At 40.2% G+C, this 24,579-nt stretch overlaps 1 protein-coding gene, 1 non-coding gene and 1 pseudogene across 3 annotated transcripts; 1 reads left to right on the top strand and 2 right to left on the bottom strand.

The window, feature by feature from the left end:
- The first annotated feature begins 1,403 nt into the window (after nt 1-1,403).
- EAPP (E2F associated phosphoprotein) lies at nt 1,404-20,508 on the top strand. 2 transcript variants are annotated; one of them, XM_024742001.1, is made up of 6 exons: nt 1,406-1,631; nt 4,809-4,990; nt 6,067-6,162; nt 7,174-7,291; nt 14,135-14,248; nt 19,930-20,508. In XM_024742001.1, the coding sequence occupies exons 1-6, from the start codon at nt 1,558-1,560 to the stop codon at nt 20,204-20,206; spliced, it is 861 nt and encodes a 286-aa protein (XP_024597769.1). In that variant the 5' UTR covers nt 1,406-1,557; the 3' UTR covers nt 20,207-20,508. The 2 variants fall into 2 exon arrangements, with proteins under 2 accessions (XP_024597770.1, XP_024597769.1); XM_024742002.1 differs by lacking the exons at nt 7,174-7,291; nt 19,930-20,508 and having other exon boundaries at nt 1,404-1,631; nt 14,135-14,205.
- On the bottom strand, nt 10,621-14,127 carry LOC112397740 (peptidyl-prolyl cis-trans isomerase FKBP1A pseudogene; annotated as a pseudogene).
- On the bottom strand, nt 13,308-13,414 carry LOC112397744 (U6 spliceosomal RNA). Its single transcript, XR_003002869.1, has one exon. It is a non-coding gene; the product is annotated as a U6 spliceosomal RNA (small nuclear RNA).
- Nucleotides 20,509-24,579: the final 4,071 nt, after the last annotated feature.

Here is a 24,579-nt window from a genome sequence, read left to right as displayed (position 1 = left end):
AGGGGAGGAACAGGAGGGGAACAGGAGGCAAAGTGTACATTGCAAGGATAGGGCAGCAGGTGAGGAAAATTGATTGCCTGAGTCCAGCTCAAAGATCAACCAGTGGTCACAGCCCACCAATCATCTCCTTCAACAGAAGCCCAAGGCTTTGTGGAGAACGATGCATGGAAAAGAGACATGCTCGGGTTTTAGTCCCAAACCGAGACCCTAGACATTGGGGATCAGGGTAATGCCTTTCAAAACTGCAGATTTGGATAAAAATAGATGAGTGTTTTTGTTTTAAAGCTCTTAAGTTTTGGGGTGATGTTTTTGTGCAGCGATAGAGAAATGGAAGAGGGAGACAGAAGTAAGCAAACAAATAAGTAACATGAAGTTGAAGGGGGAAAAGTGGATTTAGGGTTAGAGAAGATGGGATGGAGAGAAGAGGGTGGGGTTGAGGGCTTACAGTTTTTGACAAGGGGCTCAGGGAAAGCCTCTGTTTCAGTTTGCTACATACTCGTGCTTTTCTTTGCTTGCTCATCATTAGCATATGTAACCCCCAAGCAGCCACCAAAAATGGCAGGCTCAGCCCCTGAGTTTACTTGTTCTGTTACCAGTTGTAGGATTACAGCCAACTCCTTAGAATCTCTAATTCTTTTTTCTTTTAAATAAATTCATTTATTTATTTGTTTATATTTTTGGCTGCATTGGGTCTTTGTTGCTGCGCGGGTTTTCTCTAGTTGCGGCAAGCGGGGGCTACTCTTCACTGCAGGGCGCGGGCTTCTCATTGCGGTGGCTTATCTTTTTGCTGAGCACGGGCTCTAGGCGCGCGGGCTTCAGTAGTTGTGACATGTAGGCTCAGTCAGTAGTTGTGGGCCACAGGCTTAGTTCTCCGCGGCATGTGGGATCCTCTCGGACCAGGGCTCGAACCCGTGTCCCCTGCATTGGCAGGTGGATTCTTAACCTCTGCACCACTAGGGAGGGAAGTCCCAGAATCTCTAATTCTTAATTTTAAGTTTATGGGAGTAAATAAGTAATGACTCAATTTTTGTGGATCAGAATGAATATGGATATAAGGGCACATCCTTGAGGAGGGCCACCATTCTCAGAAAAGGAAAAATGGGTTCCCCAACAAGTGTCTCCTTCACATCACTGTGACTCATGGGAGAGTATTATACCTCGAAAAGAGTTGGGTGGAACAATAGTTGAAAACCAGGGAAGGGAGTTCCCTGGCGGTCCAGTGGTTAGGACTCCACGCTTTCACTGCTATGGGCCTGGGTTCAATCCCTGGTCAGGGAACTAAGATTCCACTAGCCAAAGGGCATGGCCAAAACTATATATATATATATATATATATGCATACATATATATACACGCATACATATATATATATCCCCTTCTCGCGGCCCCTCCCCCGCTTCCTCCTCCAGCCCCTCGCTTGGAAGATCTGCGCAGGCGCGCAGTGAGCGCGAGGACGTGCGGGCGGAAGTGGTGCTGGAGCGCTTTAGGAAAGGGACTTGCGGAGAAAGCAGGTACTCTGCTGACGCCTGTGGACGGTATCGGAGGGGGTAGGCCGCCATGAACCGCCTCCACGATGACTATGACCCCTACGCAGTTGAAGAGCCTAGTGACGAGGAGCCGGCTTTGAGCAGGTAGGCCCCTACCCCGCCCCGGTCCCCGAGGCTTCGGGCCGAGGCCAGGCCGAGGCCTCCCCCTCTCGCTGCGCTTGCCGGACCCGTGCGGATCCTCTGTCCAACGGTTCGGGCCCCTGTCGCGCCTCGCTGTCGCCTGTGGGAGGCCGAGGGGGGTCTGGTGAGGTCGCGTAGCCACGGGGGAGGCGGGACCGACACTGGCGCGGGTAAGGGGCACATTCTGGAATTAGGCGTAAGATTCAAAAGCCGTGAAATCGAATCCTGCTTCTGCAGCTACTAGCACTGTGACCGAAGGCAAGTCCTTTATCGTCGGTTTCTCATCTATAAAATGGAGGTGTAATAAGTATATCACGAGTATGTTGTGAGGCACATGGGAGTTACTGTGAAGTGACCATCATGAGACTAAACTGCAATAAACAGAAATAAGGGGGTATTTAACTTTTTTTTTTGAGCACCTATTGTATGCTTGCTGTGGGCTACAAAGGTTAGTCATAAGATTTTTGTCTTTGACAGGTTTAACGGTAAAGTAGGGGACATAAGATAAATATATCTCGGAAGATATATGTCTCGGAAGTAAACGTGTATCTCTGAAGACCACTGTAGAAGAAGATGACCTGGGATAGTCACAGATGAAGTTCTATGGGAATTTGCAGAAGGGAGGGATTAATCCTATCTGGAGGAAAATTGCAGTTATTTTGACAAGAGATTTCCAGGAAAATTTAGCCATTTTTTAAGCTGTCAGCAGATCCTGTTCATAAACTTTAAAACATTCTGTACAACTAAGCTTTCAGTGGAACTGTCCTTCTTTCAGCCACAATGTTTCTTTATATTATCCTGAGGAGGGATTATAGGCATGGGAGATCACACTGCTCTGAAGATTTCTGTTGTGGGGAATGAGAATGGATTCCAAGATTCCCTTATGAAGAATTTCAATTAATGGGTCCAGTTTGTGAAACTGGACCTAGGCCTCAATTAGTAATTCAGTTTGATTGGATTCAGTGTTTCCTGAACTTGAGCTATTCTGCCATTACCATCCCTGTATTCACCCCTCTTATTATTTAGTTAATCTTTTTCTTTAAGTTAATTTACATTTTTGTAGTTAAATGTCTTTTTTTTGGCCTCACGGTTTGCAGGATTTTAGTTCCCCGTCCAGGGATTGAACCTGGGCCCCCAGCAGTGGAAGCACGGAGTCCTAACTACTGGACCACTAGGGAATTCCCATGTAGTTAAATGTCTTTAAAGAGGCTTTATATTCCTGTGACAGTTGCTACTGGTAAGGTAACGGTAAAAATAAATACTTTGAAAACAAAACAGTGTTATTAGGCAGTATTGCCCGCTCAAGGCTCTGAATCGAATGCTCATTTTAAAAAGGGAGATTGTGTTAGAGAGGTGTTTAAGAGGTGTCTCTCAGGATTTGATTTTACCATACCTAGAAGTGAATCTTTTATAGCGTAGTACTGTTTCATGGAAGCTGGCAGAACACATGAGTCTTCTGAGTTGGAGACACCTGACAGCAGAGCATACAGCATGGGCATCATGTTTGTGTTGGTTGCTCTTACTTCCCAACTCCTGTAGGGGTTACATGGAGAGGCCCAGGTGGGTGCTACACATTCATTGGGTTGGTACCATGGCTGAGGACCACTTGAGCTTGGAGAATCCACCTCTTTTACAGCAGGGAGTAAATATGCCACTAGATGCCAGTACCCCTCCTCCCACCTCCCAGTTGTGATAATCAAAAATATGTCTAGCTATGCCAAATGTTCCCTGGGGGGCAAAATTGCCCCCCAGTTGAAGAGTACTGGGGTAGTTCAAGGGTAGTAGTGAGAGGTAAGGCTGGAAAGATAGGTTGAAACCAGATTGTGAAAGGTTCTTTTGAATGCTGTACTTAGAGTTTTGGTCACGGATGATTTTCTTTTGGATTTGGGTAGTGATGTGATGAGAGTTCTTTAGGAATAACATTCTGGCAGCAGGGTTAAGGGTGGAAAGAGACCTGGAGATCCTTAGGCCATGGTGGTACAGGCAGAGTTAAGAGGACCTGAGTGAGGGAGGGAGACGCAAGAGGGAAGAGATATGGGAACATATGTATATGTATAACTGATTCACTTTGTTATAAAGCAGAAACTAACACACCATTGTAAAGCAATTATACTCTAATAAAGATGTAAAAAAAAAAAAAGAGGACCTGAGTGAATATAGTGGTAATGGAGAAAGGGAGCATGCTGGTCAGGATGAGGAATGTCAGATGGGGAATTTTCTTGGAAGTAGAATCTGGATAAGTCCTCTATCATTAGCAAAATTGATTGGTGTGAATTGTATTTTTCTTATTTACCTTCTGCTTGAGGCTCACAAGCATTGTTGTAGAAGAGAAAAATAGAGAAGCAAAACCCAGGAATAGTCTGTAACCGCTCATCAGATCATGAATAATTGAACATTATGTGTGTACTATTGATTATAGTAGAAAAGTCTTAGGCATTTCATCTTGATAACATTTCATTCCTTCTGATATCTCGTTTAATTCTGTCATACTGCTATTGATGGGGAAACCCAGGCACAAAAGGCCAAGGAAATTGGCAGAAATTGCTCAGGAGAATTTGGAATATAATTTAGCCCTCTCTCTCTTTTTAGTTCTCCGTAGCACTATGCCTTTTAAACTGTAATATTTACTTACTGTCTGTTACATTTTGTGTGGATGTATTAGCTATCTATTTGTTACATATATTAAGTTTTATTTACGTATCCAGAGTTTAAAACAAACTCCCAGTTCTGTGAGGTAAATTTTTCATTGCTGATGGAATTATGAATTGGTGCAGTACTCTTGGAAAGTAGTGTGATAATTCTAGAAGTCAGGAAGACGTTTGCATCTAATTTTAGACATTTAACCTAAGGAAATCAACAGAAACAAAATTATATATACGGAGATATTCATTGTAGTGTTTAATAGCGAAGAGAAATAACTGTACAGCATCTGCAAGGGGAAATGTTATGCAGACGTTAAAAAGTATATTTGGAAATATGCAGAAATGGTTGAACTATCAAGTGAGAAGAGCTGTATGTAATGATAGCTGAATCAAATGTAACCTTATAAAATTTAAATTTGTTGGGCAGTGAGATGATAGGCATTTGAAGTTATTTTAATTCTTTAATATTTATATTCTTTATGATTTAAATGTGTTCTAGTTCTGAAGATGAGGTGGATGTGCTTTTACATGGAACTCCCGAGCAAAAACGAAAACTTATCAGAGAATGTCTTACTGGAGAAAGTGAATCCTCTAGTGAAGATGAATTTGAAAAAGAAATGGAAGCTGAATTAAATTCCACCATAAAAACAATGGAGGACAAGTTATCCTCTCTAGAAACAGGTAAATTTTTAGTTAGATTTTCATATAGATATTTTTCTAAGTTCCATAATGGCAGGGACCCTTATTTGTGCTCTGTTATGGCCCCAGCACTTTCACTAGGTGCTCAGTAAATACTCATTGAATGAATGAATAAATGTGCTTGGCAACCTGAGCGTAGTTTTCTTTCATTGCTAGTGAGAAGTTTCCTGTGTTGCTGGAAAGAGACTGTTTAGCATTGTTTACTTGTATGATTTCCTTTTGTAATTTTTACCTCAGGATAAAAGAAAAAAAGACACACTAGCTTATAGAAGTATATTTAAGGTTATATAGCACTGATATAGCAGGTTGAATGATGTGTCACCACAAATTCCTGTCTCATTTTAGTAAGTAATGAAACATACTTCATTTTGATACTTGGTTTCTATGTAAAATATATCTGACTTGAAAACTTGTTTGTGAAGGTAGGACTCCTCAGAATTGGTTTCCATGTTGTTATGCTATATATAACTGTTTAGAATTGAAAGCATATGTAATAATGATAAAGGCAAAAGCAGATGTTAATTAAGAGGAAGAATTAGGGATGCAGGCATATGATGGCATAAGTATAGGTGATGTCATGGCACTAGGCACAGCTGAGGAGAGGAAGAATGTGTCCTTGACTCATTCTGCCTGACTCTTTGTAGAGCTCTTATCCTCTTTCTTCTAAAGTTCCTTAAAACAAGATGTTTATTCTGTTCTCCACAGTATACTGCACGGCTGAAAGGTAGAGAGATATATGCCGGCAATGTGAAAATATGGCTATTTTATTTAATTAGATGTGCTTTTATCATTATTTATATATGCTTTCAGTCTCTTTGTGGGAAGGGGGAGAGAATAACTTTCTCATGATTTGGAACAGTTATTCAAGGAGGGGAAGTTCTCTGTAATTGCATAGGGCATAGAAATCCAGTAAGTCATTGATGTGAAAGTATTCTTCCACCCAAATGAAATTGGGAATGAGTTGATATCACTTTGAAGTGATGGAAGAATATATGGAGTTTTTTTCCTTGCCAATCCAGTATGATTCAGTTTTTAAACTTCCCTTATGGTTTGACTAGGGTCTTCCTCAGGAAATGGGAAAGTTGGAACAGCTCCGACAAAGTACTATGATGATATATATTTTGATTCTGATTCTGAGGATGAAGACAAATCAGGTAAGTAACATGTTTACCAGGTTTAGCAGTTATATTTTATGAAGGAAGGTTTACCTAGCAATTATTTGATATTAGGTTTTCCCTTTGAGTTTCATCTTTTAAGAAATTGCAGGCAGTTGATGTGAAAACAAAAGCAGGATTGCGCATAAGAACAGATGGGAACACACCTGAGGACAGGGACTGAGGGTGGTGCTGCAGCGGCATGTCTGGGGAGAGGAAGAGTGTGTCCTGACTCAGTATCTCTTTCCTCAGGGCTCTTGGCCCCCTCTTCCTTCAGGTTCTTTAGCACAGCAACATTTGCTTTCACAACTGCAGATAGTTTCTAGATTTTACTCTCTTGCAGAATTTTCCCTAACTTGTTGCTTTTTTTAAATCAATCAATCTCTCTGTTCTTTGGAATTGATTTTGTATAAATTTGAGCAAAGTTGAACACAACAACAAGAGCTAAAACTAAATTATATCAGTAATTATGATGGAATACACAAATAACAAATTTATATGGTAAACAATTTTATATTTTTATATGTTGTTACATTAACATTGACCTGCCCAAGTAGGTCTAGTGTATGTGGATGACCATAGTTTTTTTTTTCCATTCATTTTTGTTCTGATTTCAGTAGCATTTTATGTATGAGAACTTATGGAGAATTTAAGAAAATAGTTTCTAGGGACTCCCCTGGTGGTCCAGTGGTTGGGACTCTGCACTTCCACTGCCAGGGCCCAGGTTTGATCCCTGGTCACGGAACTAAGATCCCACAAGCCGTGCAGCATGGCCGAAAAAAAAAACTTTCTATTCTTAACTTACTTTGAGTGGCCTTTTTGGGACTCTGACGTCTCATTATTTGAACTCATTTCTGAACTTTATTTGGAGGAATAGTTTAAAATATTTTTTTAGAAAAATATAACTAGAAAAAATATGTACCTTAGGAAACAGGTTTCTTCATTTTGTATAAAAGAGGTGTGGATTTTAGACATGATACTTAGCCATATCGTTAACATTTTCAAAACTAGCACAGGTGACCAAGAAAAAGAAGAAGAAACAACACAGAATTCCAACAAATGATGAATTACTATATGATCCTGAAAAAGATGACAGAGATCAGGCCTGGGTTGATGCACAGAGAAGAGGGTAAGAACTTAAATTTAAAATTAGAATCTTTAGGAAAAATGATTAAAAGATGATTTTCGCTATATTCACATTTTGAGTGTATGTGTATATGTTTATACAGACATGCGTTAAGTTTGTGAAAAAACTACTGAATAGTTTATTTTAAAAATGAAAAGCAAATTTCAGTCAGACCATTGGTTTTTTATTTATTTAAAAAAATATTTATTATTTATAATTGAAGTATAGGTGATTTACAGTGTTGTGCTAATTTCTGTTGTACAGCATAGTGACTCAGTTATACACACACATATTTAGGCCATTGGTTTTTTAAAAATTGTTGTCACATTCAGACTGTTATAGCTAGTCAGTCTCTCCCTTTAAGAAACAAAACTGACTTTTTTCAAATCAACAATTTAAAATTACTTGGAGATTAAGAGTTTATGTGGGGAATTCCCTGGCGGTCCAGTGGTTAGGACTCCGTGCTTCCATTGCAGGGGGCACGGGTTCAATTCCTGGTTGGGGAACTAAGATCTTGCATGCCGTGGTACTGCCAAAAAAGAGTTTATGTGGATAAACAGTGGATGTTATGTTTTCTACTTGAATGCTTGAATTGTTGTTTTTAATTATTTACAAATTTGATTTTTAAAAAAATTTTTTTATAGATCTTTATTAGAGTATAATTGCTTTACAATGGTGTGTTAGGTTCTGCTGTATAACAAAGTGAATCAGCTATATGTATACACATATCCCCATATCCCCATATCCTCTTGCGTCTCCCTCCCACCCTCCCTATCCCACCCCTCTAGGTGGACACAAAGCACCGAGCTGATCTCCCTGTGCTATGCAGCAGCTTCCCACTAGCTATTTTACATTTGGTAGTGTATACATGTCAATGATACTCTCACTTTGCCCCAGCTTCCTCTCACCATGTCCTCAAGTTCATTCTCTATGTCTACGTCTTTATTCCTGCCCTGCCACTAGGTTCATCAGTACCTTTTTAAAAATTAATTAATTAATTAATTTATGGCTGTGTTGGTTCTTCGTTGCTGCACGCAGGCTTCTTCTAGTTGCGGCGAGCAGGGGCTACTCTTCGTGTGGTGCGCAGGCTTCTCATTGCAGTGTCTTCTCTTGTTGCAGAGCATGGGCTCTAGGTGCATGCGCTTCAGTAGTTGTGGCACGTGGGCTCAGTAGTTGTGACTTGCGGGCTCTAGAGCGCAGGCTCAGTAGTTGTGGCGCATGCGCGCAGCTGCTCTGTGGCATGTGGGATCTTCCCGGACCAGGGCTCGAACCCATGTCCCGTGCATTGGCAGGTGGATTCTTAACCACTGTGCCATCAGGGAAGTCCCCATTTTATTTTTTTTTTGGATTCCATATATATGCGTTAGTATACGGTATACAAATTTGATTTTTTAAAGTTGAGGTAAAATTCACATGACATAATGTTAACCATTTTAAAGAAAACAATTTAGTGGTATTTAGTATATTCACAATGTTGTGCAACCACTACCTATATTTATTTCAAACCGTTTTCATCATCCTAAGAGGAAACTCCATACCCATTTTCAAATTTGATTTGATAAAGGCTGATTTATCATAAAAGTGAAAGCTGGGCAACTTACAACTATTTTCCCCTAACCTAGCTGTGCTTCAGGATCACCTGGTTAGAATGAAATGCAAACCCTTGAGTCCTACTCTAGGAGGTTTTGATTCCGCTAGGGTGGGGCCCAGGAATCTGTACATGTCAAGCCCAGAGGGCTTGTGATGTTATGTGGGTCTTTGTGCACCACCCTTTAGCTTCCACCCTCCCACTTTGTCCCTTTTTCCTCTCCTAGTTTCACCAGTGCACCACTTCCTCCAACTGCCCCTTGCATTTATGTGATGAATATTTTTCACACTCACAGTGTGAAATGAACGTTTTAAGTGCTATGAGTGCTATTGAAATAATTAAGGAGCTTACGGTCTAGCTCCTTATTCTGGTAACAGAATTTGTCATGGAAGTAAGATGGAATGTATTTTCATTCTTACATAATCTTGAGAAGAAATAACATCTTATTGACTTATTCACATTCCTGTGTCAAGCAGTAGTTGCCTTTTAAGACCACAGAAACCAGCTTCAAATAATGAATTCACTACATTTTAAGCACCACAAGGACAGTGATCATACCTGTCTTGTTCAATGCTGTATGCCAAGCATCTTGCACACTGCTGTATGGGCACTTAGCACCTATTGAATGAATGATTAAGTTATTTTCTTGGGGTTTGGGTTTTGAAATTTGCTAAGCATTGGAGGTATTTAACAACAATTATGAAATATATACCACATGGTCTCAGTATTTTTCCTCACAAATATTTAAAGAGTTTAGGAAGTAATGCCAAATGATTTACATTTTGCTGTTCAATTTTTAGGTGTTTTCCATAAGCCCCTTTTAAGAATATATATTTTTATACTTTAGTGTCTTCATAAGCAGATTCATGCTTTATTCTTTAAATCAGCAAATATCTGTTGAGCATCTACTATATGCCAGACACTGTTCTAGATTCTTGAAATACAACAGGGAACAAAACAGACCAAAATCCTTAGGCACTTAGAGCTTACAACCCTTGCTTTTTTTTTTTTTTAATAACTTTTATTGAAATATAGTTGATTTACAATGTTGTGGGTTTTTCTTGTTTTTTTGGCTGCATTGGGTCTTTCTGGTGCGCAGGGCCTTCTCATTGTGGTGGCTTCTCTTGTTGCGGAGCACGGGCTCTAGGACTGGCTTCAGTAGTTGTGGCACGCGGGCTCAGTAATTCTGGCTCGCGGGCTGTAGAGCACATGCTCAGTAGTGGCTCACGGGCTTAGTTGCTCCGCGGCATGTGGGATCTTGCCCAGCCAGTGCTCGAACACGTGTCCCCAGCTTTGGCAGGCGGATTCTTAACCACTGCACCACCAGGGGAGTCCACAACCCTTGCTTTTTATTTTTTTTAAATTTTTAAAAATATTTATTTATTTATTTATTTTGGCTGCGTTGGGTCTTCGTTGCTGCGCACGGGCTTTCTCTAGTTGCGACGAGTGGGTGTTACTCTTCATTGCGGTGCGCGGGCTTCTTACTGCGGTGGCTTCTCTTGTTGCAGAGCACGGGCTCCAGGCAGGCAGCCTTCAGTATTTGTGGCACGTTTGCAGTCTGCGGGCTTCTCATGGCAGTGGCTTCTCTTGTTGTGGAGCACGGGCTCTAGGCGCGCGGGCTTCAGTAGTTGTGGCTCACGGGCTTAGTTGCTCCACGGCATGTGGGATCCTCCCTCACCAGGGCTCGAACCCACGTCCCCTGCATTGGCAGGTGGATTCCCAACCGCTGTGCCACCAGGGAAGCCCCAACCCTTGCCTTTTAAATGTATCTTTATGGGGTTTTTTTGGTTTTTAATTAGTAGACTATTTTTTAGAATAGTGTTTTTTTTTTTTTTGAGAAAAGCCAGCATAAGGCACTTTCATTGCAATAATGAAACTCATATGTAGTGCTGGGGGTAGCGGTAGGGCTGCGGGAGTAGGCAGCAATTTCTCTCACCAGATCACTACACAGGACAGCAAAGGGGTGAGAGGGGGTGAAGGAGAAGCCAGCAAACTGAGATCAGCACGGGGAGCTGAGCATCAAAAAACAGGAGATGATGAAGCTGTGATGACCAGCTTCATTTTCTTAAGACAGCACTCGGATTTGTTATGATGGCTGGGCTTTCATGGGTGTTGTGTCTACAAACGGCACCTTCAATTTAACTTTCGATTGAAATTCTTAAAATTTAGGAAGTGGAGCTTGGATAGCTATGAGATTACAAAAGTCCTAAATATCCATTAGAAAAACCAGAGGATGGAAAAAGAAAAAAAAAATCCAGGCCATGAATTAGGCTTCAGAGGTCCCTGGCTGGCCCAGGGATAGACACCTGTAGTGTCCAACATCTCAGTGAAAACGATCTGCTTTCAAAAGGCAGAGGGTTAAGGGGAGGGTGGAGGTGGGACAGTGGAGGCAAAGGCTCTCCCCTTCCCACTTTAGTTTTGGGTAGGGCTTTTAATTCAGCCCGAGGACGTCACTTAACTTGGAGAATAATTTGGCCCTCAAAAGCACCTCAAATCTGCTATGGCTTTGCAGTTGCAACAGCAAGAATGTTTAATATATAATAGATAAAACTTTCATCCAAAAAAATATATATATAGATTATTTCCCCCCCCCCCACAACAATTCCTATTCTAAAGTTAACCCATTACTTGTGCTGTTAATACTTGAATAATACGTAACTGGAAACCTGGATCAAAAGGACTGAAACCCAGCGTTCACCCCCAAATGAAAACAAACTAAAATGGGTAACTTGAGGTTTATGGCATATAGTTCAGGTCAACACACATACAAGGAGAAAGGGGAAGAGCAAAGCCGGTGACAACACATTCAGTCTGGGAAGATATTTATACAGAGTGTAGTGGAACATCAGGGAAAGCTCCGTATGGACTCGCTGTGCTCATCTGGAGGCACCAGATCCTTCCATGACACATCCAAGAATGGGGAGCTCAGGGAGGAGGCCATTCCTGACATTCCAGTTTTAGAAGCTCCACGTCAAAGATGAGAGTGGCATTAGGTGGGATGATGCCTAGGTGCCCAGTGGCACCGTAGGCATCGTCTGGGGAGATAGCTTGGCTCTCTGACCCAAGCTCATCTGGGCAGCCCCTTCTTCCCAGCCTCGGATCACTTCCTGCTTGCCCAGCACAAACTTAAAGGGCTTGTTTCTGTCCCAGGAGGAGTCCAGCTTCTTTCCATCTTCAGGCATCCCCGTGTAGCGCACCACGCAGGTCTGGCCGCGCTTTGGGAAGGTGCGCCCCTCTCCGGGGGAGATGGTCTCCGCCTGCACTCCCATGGCGGTGGCAGTGGCAGTGGACGCCGGGTGGGCAGGCGGCGCGACAGGCGGCGTGGACTGGCAGTGGATCTGGCGGCAGTTCCGCTGCTGTGCCAGAATAGTTTTAGGTGCGCAGAAAAATTGAGCCGATGATGCAGAGAATTGCCATGGTACTGCCCACACCCCCCGCAACAACAGCAACGCACGAATCTCCCCTGTTGTTAACGCCATGCGCTAATATGGTATATTCGTCACAGTTAATAATCGATGCATTATTGTTAACTAAAGTTCATACTTGATTCAGATTTCCTTAGGTTTTTTTTCTCTTTTTTAAAAATATCCTGTTTTACCTTTGGGTAGCAGTTGTATTTAAAGCTCAGTCATCTCTGTCACATTATTGATCCTGCACCATCCCAGTGAAGCCCAGTGGGCTTCAAATGACACCCTTTATTTATTTATTTATTTCTCCACCACGTGGCTTGCGGGATCTTAGTTCCCTGACCAGGGATTGAACCCACACCCTCAGCAATGCAAGTGTGGAGTCCTAACCACTGGACCTCCAGGGAATTCCCCCATATTTCCTTAGTTTTTACCTAATACCCATTTCTGTTTCAAGAGCCCATCCGGGATACCATGTTACATTTAGTTGTTATGTCTCCTTAGGCTTTGCTTGGCTGTGACAGTTTCTCAGACTTTCCTTGGTTTTGATGACCTTAACAGTTTTGAGGAGCACTGGTCAGGTATATCGTGGGAGGCTCCTCTATTGGAATTTTTCTTTTTCAGCAGCAGAACTCAAGTTTATTAAAACAGCTATGACAAGTATAACAAAATCTACATCTGCCTGTGCTAGGCCAGTGTAGCTCTGTACAAACAACAAGATAACGCTAGATAATGACAGTTAGCACTTTGAAAGCATAGTATACAAAACAACATATCTTCATCAAAAAAAAAAAAAACAAAAGCACTTCATAAAAGTGGGGAAAAAAATTCTCCCCGCGCCCCCCAAAGGAGGTCTTCACAGGCTGGCCAGCTCCATCCCAACTCTGAGGTATCAAAGGAGTTCCAAGTGCAAACGGAAGGGATGAACAAGCAACTCCCCCACTCCCACATCCGTTAAACGCACAATGCAGCTGATCTTGTGGTAGAGTGCCTTTTCATGGAATGATTCAACAATCATAGATAAAAAAATATGGAATGCTTCGTGAATTTGCGTGTCATCCTTGCACGGGGGCCATGCTAATCTCCTCTGTATCGTTCTAATTTTAGTATATGTGCTGCTGAAGCGAGCACTGGAATTTATCTAATGTTTTTCTCATGATTAGACTGGAATTAGAGGTTTTGGGGAGGAAGACCACAGAGGTAAAGTGCCGTTTTCATCACTTTGTATCAAGGGCACATACTATCAGTGTGATTTATGACTGTTAATGTCGATCTTGTTCACGATAGTGAAGTAGTATTCGTCAGGTTTCTCTACTGTAAAGTTACTCTTTCCACCCCTTTCTGTACCATACTCTTTGGAAGAATGTCACATGTTCAGCCTAGACTTAAGGAGTCTGGAGTTATGCTCCTCCTCCTTGAGGGGAGAGTATCTTCATAAATTATTTGTAATTGTTATGTATGGGAGATGTGTCTATTCTCCCCCATTTATTTATTTATTAAGTCATTTATGTCAGCATGGACTCATGGGTATTTATTTATATTTTGGTTATAATTCAATACTACTTTATTTTGATGCTCTAATTGTTTTGGCTTCAGTCATTGGGAACTCTTTCAGTTGGCTCCTGTGCCCCTTTAACATTCCTGTCTCATTGTGGGTTTTTTGTTTTTTCTTTCTGAGCACTTTCTTACTTTCTGGCCCTACAGGATGTTCCAGGTCCATCTTGTATGCCCCATTCCTGGAATCAACCATTTCTCTAAGGGGTACTGGTTTCTTTTATTGGGAGAGTGGCATTTGAAAGCAAGATCTGGTTTTAATGTGTTTCCCCTCTTCACCTTCTTTTTCTGTTCTAGCTACCATGGTTTTGGAATACAGCGGCCACGTCAACAACAACAGCCTTTTCCAAATAGTGATGCTGTCTTGAATTGCCCTGCCTGCATGACCACACTGTGTCTTGATTGCCAAAGGTAATGGATAAAGGATAACAACACACACACACACACACACACACGAAAAAAAAACACTTGGTAGTCCTTGTTTAAATCAGAAATAGACTTTTGAGGTACTTAGGAATTCTGATAAAGTTCTTTCCTCATATATCCCTGGTGCTGCATGACTAATCTTTATACAAATAATTTTTGTTACATGTAGTCTGTTATAAATAGGTTTTCTAATAAAGTACTTGCCAGTGCTGACAAGGGTTCAGTAAAACTGCATATTTGTTGTGGAATGACAAAATCTCTCAAATACACTCTTATTTCTTTTTTCTGTTGTGATAAAATACATGTAACATAAAATTTACTATTTTAACTGTCTTAAAAATTTTGCTGTAAAAGAGTACTTCATTTGAATATTCAATTTATTGTCAACTAGACCATTTAAAATTTTTTAAAAATTTAATTTAAAAAATTTAGTTTTTAATTTTTAAAAAAAATTAAAATTAATTTTTACTTTATTTATTTATTTGATTGTGCGAGGTCTTAGTTGCGGCAGCCTCCTTAGTTGCGACTCTCAGGCTCCTTAGTTGCAGCATGTGAACTCTTAGTTGCGGCATGCATGTGGGACCTAGTTCCCTGAGCAGGGATCGAACTTGGGCCCCCTGAATTGGGAGCATGGAGTCTTAGCCATGTCGCCACCAGGGAAGTTCCTATTTTTAATTTTAAATAAAGCTGTTTTCCCAGCTTTATTGAGATGTAATTGACATACAACATAGTATAAGCTTTAGGTATACAGTGTAATGATTAGATATTCAAATATATTGCAGAATGTTTACCACAATAAGGTTAGTTAACACAGCTGTCACCTCACATAGTTACCTTTTTTTGTGTGTGTGTGTGTGGTGAAAACTTTTAAGATTTACTCTCAGCAGTTTTCAAGTATGCAGTACATTGAGTATGCAGTATTGAGTACAGTATTGTTAACTGTAGTCATCATGCTGTACCTTTCATCTGCTGAACTTATTCATTATAAGTACCTTTTGACCGCCTTCATCCATCTGCCCTTCCCCACCAACCACCAGTTACTTTGTTTCTATGAGTTCAGTTTTTTTTTTAGATTCCACATATAAGTGAGATCATACACTATTTGTCTTTCTCTGTCTGACTTTTTTTACTTAGCATAATGCCTTCAAGGTTCATCCATGTTCTTACAAGTGGCAGGATTTTTTCTTTTTTATGGCTGTATAATATTCCATTGTATATACATACCATATTTTCTTTATTCATTCATCTGTTGATGGACATGTAGGTTGTTTCCATGTCTTGGCTATTGTAAGTAAGGCTGCAATAGTAGGTTTCTGGGAGGAAGACCACAGAAATAAAGTGCTATTTTCATCACATTATGTCATGGGCACAAACTATCAACATGATTTATGACTTTTTATTTTGTGGTATGTGGGCCTCTCACTGCTGTGGCCTCTCCCGTTGCGGAGCACAGGCTCCGGATGCACAGGCTCAGCGGCCATGGCTCACGGGCCCAGCCGCTCTACGGCATGTGGGATCCTCCCAGACCGGGGCACGAACCCGTGTCCCCTGCATCGGCAGGCGGACTCTCAACCACTGCGCCACCAGGGAAGCCTGATTTATGACTATTAATGTTGACCTTGATCACCTGGCTGAGGTGGGGGCCCAGATATCTCTTTTGAGATAGTGATTTCATTGCCTTTGTATACATACCCAGAAGTGGGATTGCTGGATCATATGATTGTTCTATTTTTAACTTTTTGAGGCTCCTCCATACTGTTTTCCATAGTGGCTGTACCAATTTACATTCTCTCCAGTAGGGCACAAGGGTTCACTTTTGTTATTTCTTGTCTCTTTGATAATACCTTTTCTAACAGGTATGAGGTGATAACCTTATTGTAGTTCGGATATGTGGTTCCCTGATGATTTGTGATATTGAGTACCTTTTCGTGTGCCTGTTGGCCATTTGTATATCTTTTTTGGAGGAATGTCCATTCAAGTCCTTTGCCCATTTTTTAATCGGATTTTGTTTGTTTTTTCCTACTGAGTTGTATGAGTTCCTTATATATTTTGGATATTAACCCCTTATCAGATATATGATTTGCAAATATTTTTTTACCATTCCATAGGTTGCCTTTTTATTTTGTTGATTGTTTCTTTGCTATGAGAAGCTTTTTAGTTTGCTGTAGTCCCATGTGTTTATTTTTGCTTTTGTTTCTTGTGCTTTAGGTGTCAGCTCCAAAACATCATTGCCAAGACCAATGTCAAGGAGCTTTTTCCCTATGTTTTCTTCTATGAGTTTTATAATTTCAGATCTTACATTTTAGTCTTTAATCTGTTCCAAGTTAATTTTTGTCAGTGGTGTAAGTTAAGGGTCCAGTTTCAGTTTTTTGCGTATGAATCTCCAGTTTTCCCAATACCATTTATTGAAGAGACTGTCTTTTCCCCATTGAATATTCTTGACTCCCTTGTCAAATATTAGTTTATGGTGTATGCATGGGTTTATTTCTGGGCTCTTGATTCTGTTCTGCTGATCAATGACTTTGTTTTTATGCCAATCCCCTACTGTTTTGATTACTATAGCTTTGTAGTATAGTTAGAAATCAGGACGTGTGATGCCTCCAGCTTTCTTCTTCTTTCTCAAGATTGCTTTGGCTATTTGGAGTCTTTTGTGGTTCCATAACAAATTTTAGGATTTTTTTTCTATTTCTATGAAAAATGCCATTGGAATTTTGATAGGGATGACATTGAATCTATAAATGGCTTTGGGTACCATGGACATTGTAGCAATATTAATTATTCCAATCTATGAAAACAGGATATCTTTACACTTATTTGTGTTTTCTTCAATTTCTTTCATCAGTGTTTCATAGTTTTCAGTGTATAGATCTTTCACCTCCTTGGTTAAATTTATTCCTAAGTATTTTATTATTTTTGATGAGATTGAATGAGATTGTTTTCTTAATTTCTCAGTTTCTTAGTGAAAATGCAATAGATTTTTGTTTATTGCTTTTGTATCCTGAATCTTTGCTGAATTTGTTTATTTAACATTTTTTTGTGGAGTCTTTAGAGTTTTATATATATAAGATTATGTCATCTGCAAACAGACAATTTTACTTCTTCCTTTTCTATTTGGACACCTTTTCTTTCTTTCTTTCTTTCTTCCTTTCTCCCTCCCTTCCTCCCTCCACCCCCCTTCCTTCCTTCCTTCCTTTTTTTTTTTTTTTTTTTTTTACCTGATTGCTTTGGCTAAGATTTCCAGAAATACATTGACTGGGAGTGCTGAGAATGGGCACTCTTATCTTGTTCCTTATTTTAACCATTTTAAGTGTACAATTCAGTGACATGAACTACAGTCACAATTGTACAGCCATCATGACTATCCATTTCCAGAACTTTTTCGTCACGCCAGACAGAAACTCTGTACCCATTAGACAATAATTCCCTATTCTCCACCCCTACTCACCCCAGCCTCTGGTAATCTCTATTCTACTTTCCTGTTTGGATTGTTCATTGCTAGTGTATAGAAACACAACAGATTTCCATGTGTTCATTTTGTACTCTGCAACTTTGCTGCATTAGTTTATTAGCTCTAATAGTTTATTTGTGTAATCTTCAGAGTTTTCTACATATAATATCATGTCATCTGTGAACAAAGTAAATTTTATTTCTTCCTTTCCAATTTGGATGGCTTTTATTTCTTTTCCTTTTTCTTTTTTTTTAAATGAATTTATTTATTTATTTTTGGCTGTGTTGGGTCTTCGTTTCTGTGTGAGGGCTTTCTCTAGTTGTGGTGAGCGGGGGCCACTCTTCATCATGGTGCATGGGCCTCTCACTGTCTCAGCCTTCTCTTGTTGTGGAGCACAGGCTCCAGACGCGCAGGCTCAGTAGCTGTGGTGCGCGGGCTTAGTTGCTCCGTGGCATGTGGGATTTTCCCAGACCAGGGCTCGAACCCGTGTCTCCTGCATTGGCAGGCAGATTCTCAACCACTGTGCCACCAGGGAAGCCCTTATTTCTTTTTCTTACGTAATTGCTCTGATTAGAACTTCCAGTACTTTGTTGAATAGAAGTGGTGAAAGCAGGCGTTTTTGTCTTGTTCCTTGTCTTATAGGAAAAGTTTTCAGTCTTTCATCATTAAGTATGATGTTAGCTATGAATTTTTCATATGTGGTCTTTATTATATGGAGGAGGTTTCCTTCTATTCTTAGTTTATTGGGTGTTTTTATCACGAAAGAGTGTTGAATTTTACAGATTTTCTTTATGCATCAATTGAGATGATCATGTGTTTTTTTCCCTTATATTCTATTAATCCAAATATACTTTTGCCCTTTTCCTCTCCTTTTCTTTATTTTCTTTTCTCTTTTTCTGGTAGCCTTATAAATGTCTGGCTTAGTCCATGTTCTGAATCAGGTTAACTGAAATTAAATGATGATGTTAGGTGGTGGATTTGTTCTAGTTACTAATGGGAAGCCAGATGTAATTTACTCTTATTAGCTAGCTTGAGGTTTCTGATCATCTGCAACAATTAATTTTTGTACTCTCCATATGAGCTGTTAAGCTTTTTTTTTTTTTTTTGGTGGTAAGCGGGCCTCTCACTGCTGTGGCCTCTCCCGTTGCGGAGCACAGGCTCTGGACGCGCAGGCTTAGCGGCCATGGCTCACGGGCCCAGCTGCTCTGCGGCATGTGGGATCTTCCCGGACCAGGGCACAAACCTGTGTCCCCTGCATCGGCAGGCGGACTCTCAACCACTGCGCCACCAGGGAAGCCCTGTTAAGCTTTTTGTATATAAATTGACACCTAGAATATGAAATAAAGAAAAAGTAAAATATCTTTGTACTTAAGTTGCTTCTCTTTTAAATTAAACCATGTTACCATGTTACAGGGTTCCTGTACCCAAACAAAGTTGCTTCATGATCTAACAGTAGAAATTGGGCTTGGTAAAAATTGTGTTCCATATTAAGATAGGATTACAGTACGGTGGAGTATAAATGAAATTTTTATGGTTTCGTTTTGAGAAACACCAGCCTGGTAGTGGTGGTGGTGGAAGAGGAGATGAGAAGGCATAACTTGACTTCACTGTTTCTAACCAGATAGATATTTCTGTTGCATGATGTTTAAGGGGGAAAAAAAGGAAAATAACTTACTAAGTCAAGAAAGAAGTAGGAAAATATTAAGTGTATGAGGAGAACAAAGAAAACATTATCTATTCTTTAGACTGTTGGAGTAAAGCTAAGAGTGGACGTTATAAATCAGATGCTCTTTAAGCTTCTAAAACTGTAGCTTTTACTAAAATAGTGACCAGAATGGCACTACCTAGTAATGAGAGGAGGGCAGAGTCTCAGGTCACAACAGGAAAAAGACACAGTCAAAGATTTTTTAAACATTACCTCTCAGGTTTCCAATAGCTTTTCCTTGTCTAAGGTGGAAGAGCAAATCAAAACATATTTTTCTGAGATAAAAATTACTTATAGAGCAGTAGAAAAGAGGATATATTCATCAGTATCTGTTAACAATTCTCTTCCTGTTCTTAAAATAACTCTTAAAAACTCTTTAATTTCCCGTTTTGTTCTCATGTTTTTACTTTGGTTGGTATTTCAGTAAGTTTTTGGCATTCTCACATTTTATCTAAATGTGTAACTATTAAAATAGAATGTAAATCCAAATTCTCCATTTCATTTTCCTCTTAGGCATGAATCATACAAAACTCAGTATAGAGCAATGTTTGTAATGAATTGTTCTATCAACAAAGAAGAGATTCTAAGATACAAAACCCCAGAGAACAGGAAGAAAAGGCGAGGCCATAAGAAGATGAGGTCTAACCAAGAAGATGCTGCGGAGCAGGCACAGACAGATGTGGAAGAAATCTATCACCCAGTCATGTGCACTGAATGTTCCACCGAAGTGGCAGTCTATGACAAGGATGAAGTCTTTCATTTTTTCAACGTTTTAGCAAGCCATTCCTAAATAGCTAAGTTGGCATTTAGTTGCCCAGTACTGTATACAAGGCAAATATGGACAGTTATATTCCTCCTGCCTACTCATCTCAAGTGACATTCTGAGTGGTTATTTGAGGAAGCAGTGTTTTGTCTTTATCTTTTTGAAAAAAAATGGTTATCTACCTTCATCCCTCCCCTTCCTTTTAAAAAAAAATGTTTCCCCAGCTCTGATGGGACTTGTTATTCATTCTCTTTTTGATAGATATTTGGAAATGGGCTTTTTATATATTAAAGCTCTTTAGAATTAAAATGTTCTGGAGTTACAGGTAACTTTTGTTTCAGAGTGTTATTTTTATTTTTTATTTTGGATATACCCTTGGTGTGCTTAATCTAGAAACTGTTTCCTCATTTCTGTCTATATATATATTTTTTTTTTCTTTTTTTAAATTGCGGTATAGATGCTTTACAACGTTGTGTTAGTTTCTGTTGTAGAACAAAGTGAACCAGCTGTATGTATACATATATCCCCTCCCTCTTGGACCTCCCTCCCACCCTTTCTGTCTATATTGTTTTTGCTGAGAAGTATCTTTATTTCCCTTCTAACCCATAGGATGGAGTGAATAGTATTAATAACTGTTACAATTACATGAAGTTAGTATTGGGGTGCCTTGAGTAATTAACATAGGTCTTTCCTTAAAAGGGTGGTACTTAATCAGTATTCTAAACTTAATGAATTAACACAGTAAAATAGAAATTTGTGGTAAGGAAGAGCAAACTCACCCTCCAGCCTTAGACTTAAAAATTTTGTTGCTGTCGCTTGTACTACCATTTATTCCAGAATTTCTCTTGCCAGCAATGAAGGTGTGTTTGTTTTTGCTCTTAATAATAGAAAAATTATTAGTGGCAGCTTGGAGGAAATTGCATTGTAGGCATCTGTACATTTTAGCTTTTTAAAAGAGTATGATTGGGGCTTCCCTGGTGGTGTAGTGTCAAAAAAAAAAAAAAAAAAAAAAAAAGAATATGATTGGACTGTTTCTAAAAACAACATTAGGAAACTCACAGTCCTCTTATTTTAATAGAGATGTGATACAGTGGAAAGAAATCAGGAAATAGGTTTTTTTTTTTTTAACATCTTTATTGGAGTATAATTGCTTTACAATGGTGTGTTAGTTTGTGCTTGACAACAAAATGAATCAGTTATATATATACATATGTTCCCATATCTCTTCCCGCTTGCGTCTCCCTCCCTCCCACCCTCCCTATCCTACCCCTCTAGGTGGTTACAAAGCACCGAGCCGATCTCCCTGTGCTATGTGGCTGCTTCCCACTAGCTATCTACCTTACATTTGGTAGTGTATATATGTCCATGCCTCTCTCTCGCTTTGTCACAGCTTGCCCTTCCCCCTCCCCATATCCTCAAGTCCATTCTCTAGTAGCTCTGTGTCTTTATTCCTGTTTTACCCCTAGGTTCTTCATGACATTTTTTTTTTCTTAAATTCCAAGGAAATAGGTTTTAATTCAGGCTCAGCAACGCTAATCTTTGGCAGGTCTGTTCCTTTGAGTCCCAGTTTTCCACTTATAAAATGAAAAGGTTGGAGGAGAGCAGTGATTCCCCACAGAGGTCAGGGCTCAAGAGAGCTTGACGGGGACCTCTGCATACTCCCTCAGAGAATGATACACCTCCAGAAGGGAAAACATATCCTTTCCACCTCCTTGTATTTTGCACTTTCTAAAAGCTACACATAAGGTGAACTGGAACCAGTAATGGTGTGGTGTTGGTAAGAATTAGATGGAGGTAAAAAAATGATAAAGAATTTGCTTTTAGGAAATTTCCAATGTCTTAATAGCATACTTGATAATTTTTATGATATGCTGATACCTGTCCAGTTGGAAGCAATATATGTACTTTTAAACATTTCAACATGTTGCCAGATGATAACGTTACAGAATAACACTATTAGTCTGTTTATTTTTTTTATTTTATTTTTTTGCGGTATGCGGGCCTCTTACTGTTGTGGCCTCTCCCGTTGCGGAGCACAGGCTCTGGACGTGGAGGCTCAGTGGCCATGGCTCATGGGCCCAGCCGCTCCACGGCATGTGGGATCTTCCCGGACCGGGGCACGAACCCGTGTCCCCTGCATCGGCAGGCGGACTTTCAACTACTGCGCCACCAGGGAAGCCCTAGTCTGTTTATTTTAACCTTGTGTTTGCCTTATTGTAACTTTGCAAGATGTCTTTCTGTCTTACTATCATTGCAAACCCTACTTTCTTCCTAGATTGCTCCACCACCCTCATTGTACCCTTATTTCCACTTGAGTAGGAGTATCTCAGTGGTGTTACACGTAAAGATCACCTGGAGCAGATATTAAAAAGACACATTGTTGGAGGCCCTACTCAGAATGTGACTAAATAATAAACATGAGGCAGGAAATCACAATGTCCAAAGATATAGTTTGTAACAGTAACAACATAAAGGGGAAGGACAGAACTGTATAGAATCAGTTTTGTATACTACTAAAGCTGAATTCAAGCTAGTTTCATAGAAATGTAAGATGACAGTTGTAATCCAAAGGGTAACCATGAAGATGTTGCAACAAGAAAATATAAAGTGATCCATGAGTAGACTATAATACATTTAAGTATTACAAAATATAAAACTATGTACAATTATTCTTTATGTCCCTTTAACTTAAAAAAAAATCCTTGAAATATTACTTAAAGGAGATTGGTGGTCAACACTGTTTTGACTTCAAGCAGAGAGGGCTGCAACAATTTTTCTGCCTCTTTTTTTTTTTTTGTCTGTGCCCCTTGGCATGCAGAATCTCAGTTCTTCGACTAGGGATCAAATGCGTGCCCCCTGCAGTGGAAGCATGGAGTCTCTTTTTTTTTTTTTTTAATTAATTATTTTTGGCTGTGTTGGGTCCTTGTTGCTGCATGCAGGCTTTCTCTAGTTGCAGTGAGCGGGGGTTACTCTTCATTGCAGTGTACGGGCTTCTCATTGCGGTGGCTTCTCGTTGCGGAGCATGGGCTCTAGGCACGCGGGCTTCAGTAGGCATGATGGACTCTCAACCACTGCGCCACCAGGGAAGCCCTGGCAGGTGGATTCTTAACCACTGCGCCACCAGGGAAGTCCCAGAAGCACAGTCTTAACCACTGGACTGCCAGGGAAGTCCCTACCTCAGTTTTAATGCATACCTTTGAGTATTTTTTCTTTTGTTTTCTTAGGATGCTGTTATTTACAATTTGATTACATTCAGATTATTCAACAATCATAGTGCTTTTCACCATAACCTCATATTTTGTAATTTTAATTGTTTTCCTCTAATCTGTGTGTTAAACAGCTACACATGAACCTTAAAGGATCACTTGTAGCCTTAATCTGCCCCAATTCCTTTTTTAAGTGAAGCATAAATTATTTAATATTTAAATGAGGCTTAAATAAAACATGTGGGCCTAGCTTGGCTCACTGTATTAGTTTTTATTGCTGTGGAACAGATGACCACAAACCTAGTGGCATAAAGTGACATATATTTGTCATCCCATAGTTTCTGTGAGTCAGGAGTCTGGGCATGGTTTAGCAGTGTCCTCTACTGAGGGTCCGAGAAGGTTGTAATCAAGTTATTGGCCAGGTTGGAGTCTTATCTGGAGACTTGACTGGGGAAGATTCCACTAGCTACTCCATTTCCAAGCTACTGCAAGTTGTTGCAATGTTGTAGGACTGAAGTTGCTGTTTTCTTGCTGGATGTAAGCCAGGGGCTGCTCTCTAGAGGTGGCCTCCTGCCTCTAGATGTGGAAATACAGCATTAGATACACTACTTGTTAAATCTGTCACTTATGTTTTAAAGGGTCCAGGATGTATTTAGGCTTATATGTTTTGCATTTCCATGTATATCATACACGACCTGTTTGTGCTTGCTTCTTTTTTTTTTTTTTGACTGCACCTCACAGCATGCAGGATCTTAGTTCCCCAGCCAGGGATGGAACGTGTGCCCCCTGCAGCGGAAGCACAGTTTCTTAACCACTGGACTGCCAGGGAAGTCCCTGTGTTTGCTTCTTTTCTGAGCTCCTCATCCTCCTAGCCCCTGGAAGTTTTGCCCTCACAACAACCCAGCCCGCCCTTGCAGGAATCACTGCCCCCGCCTCTCTGAACTATGATTAGTGATTTGGAGCTGAAGGAGACAGGCAGTTAGGGAATGGAGGGAGAAAAGGGAGACCCTACCCTGTGTCATCAAATATTAAGATGCACCCATATCCAATGCTGAAAATTTTTCTCAAAAATTTTTTGAATGGATTATTCTTGTTTTTGAAATTATTTGAGTGTGTTGACTCATGATTTGATGTGAGTTTTAGGCAATCGTTGTGCATATGTGAGAATTCCTGAGAAATGCAAAAAGCTAAAGT

Source organism: Neophocaena asiaeorientalis, unplaced genomic scaffold (assembly GCF_003031525.2).
Source record: "Neophocaena asiaeorientalis asiaeorientalis breed wild unplaced genomic scaffold, Neophocaena_asiaeorientalis_V1.1 scaffold83, whole genome shotgun sequence".
NCBI lineage: Eukaryota > Metazoa > Chordata > Mammalia > Artiodactyla > Phocoenidae > Neophocaena > Neophocaena asiaeorientalis.
This window is presented reverse-complemented; position numbering and strand designations above follow the sequence as displayed.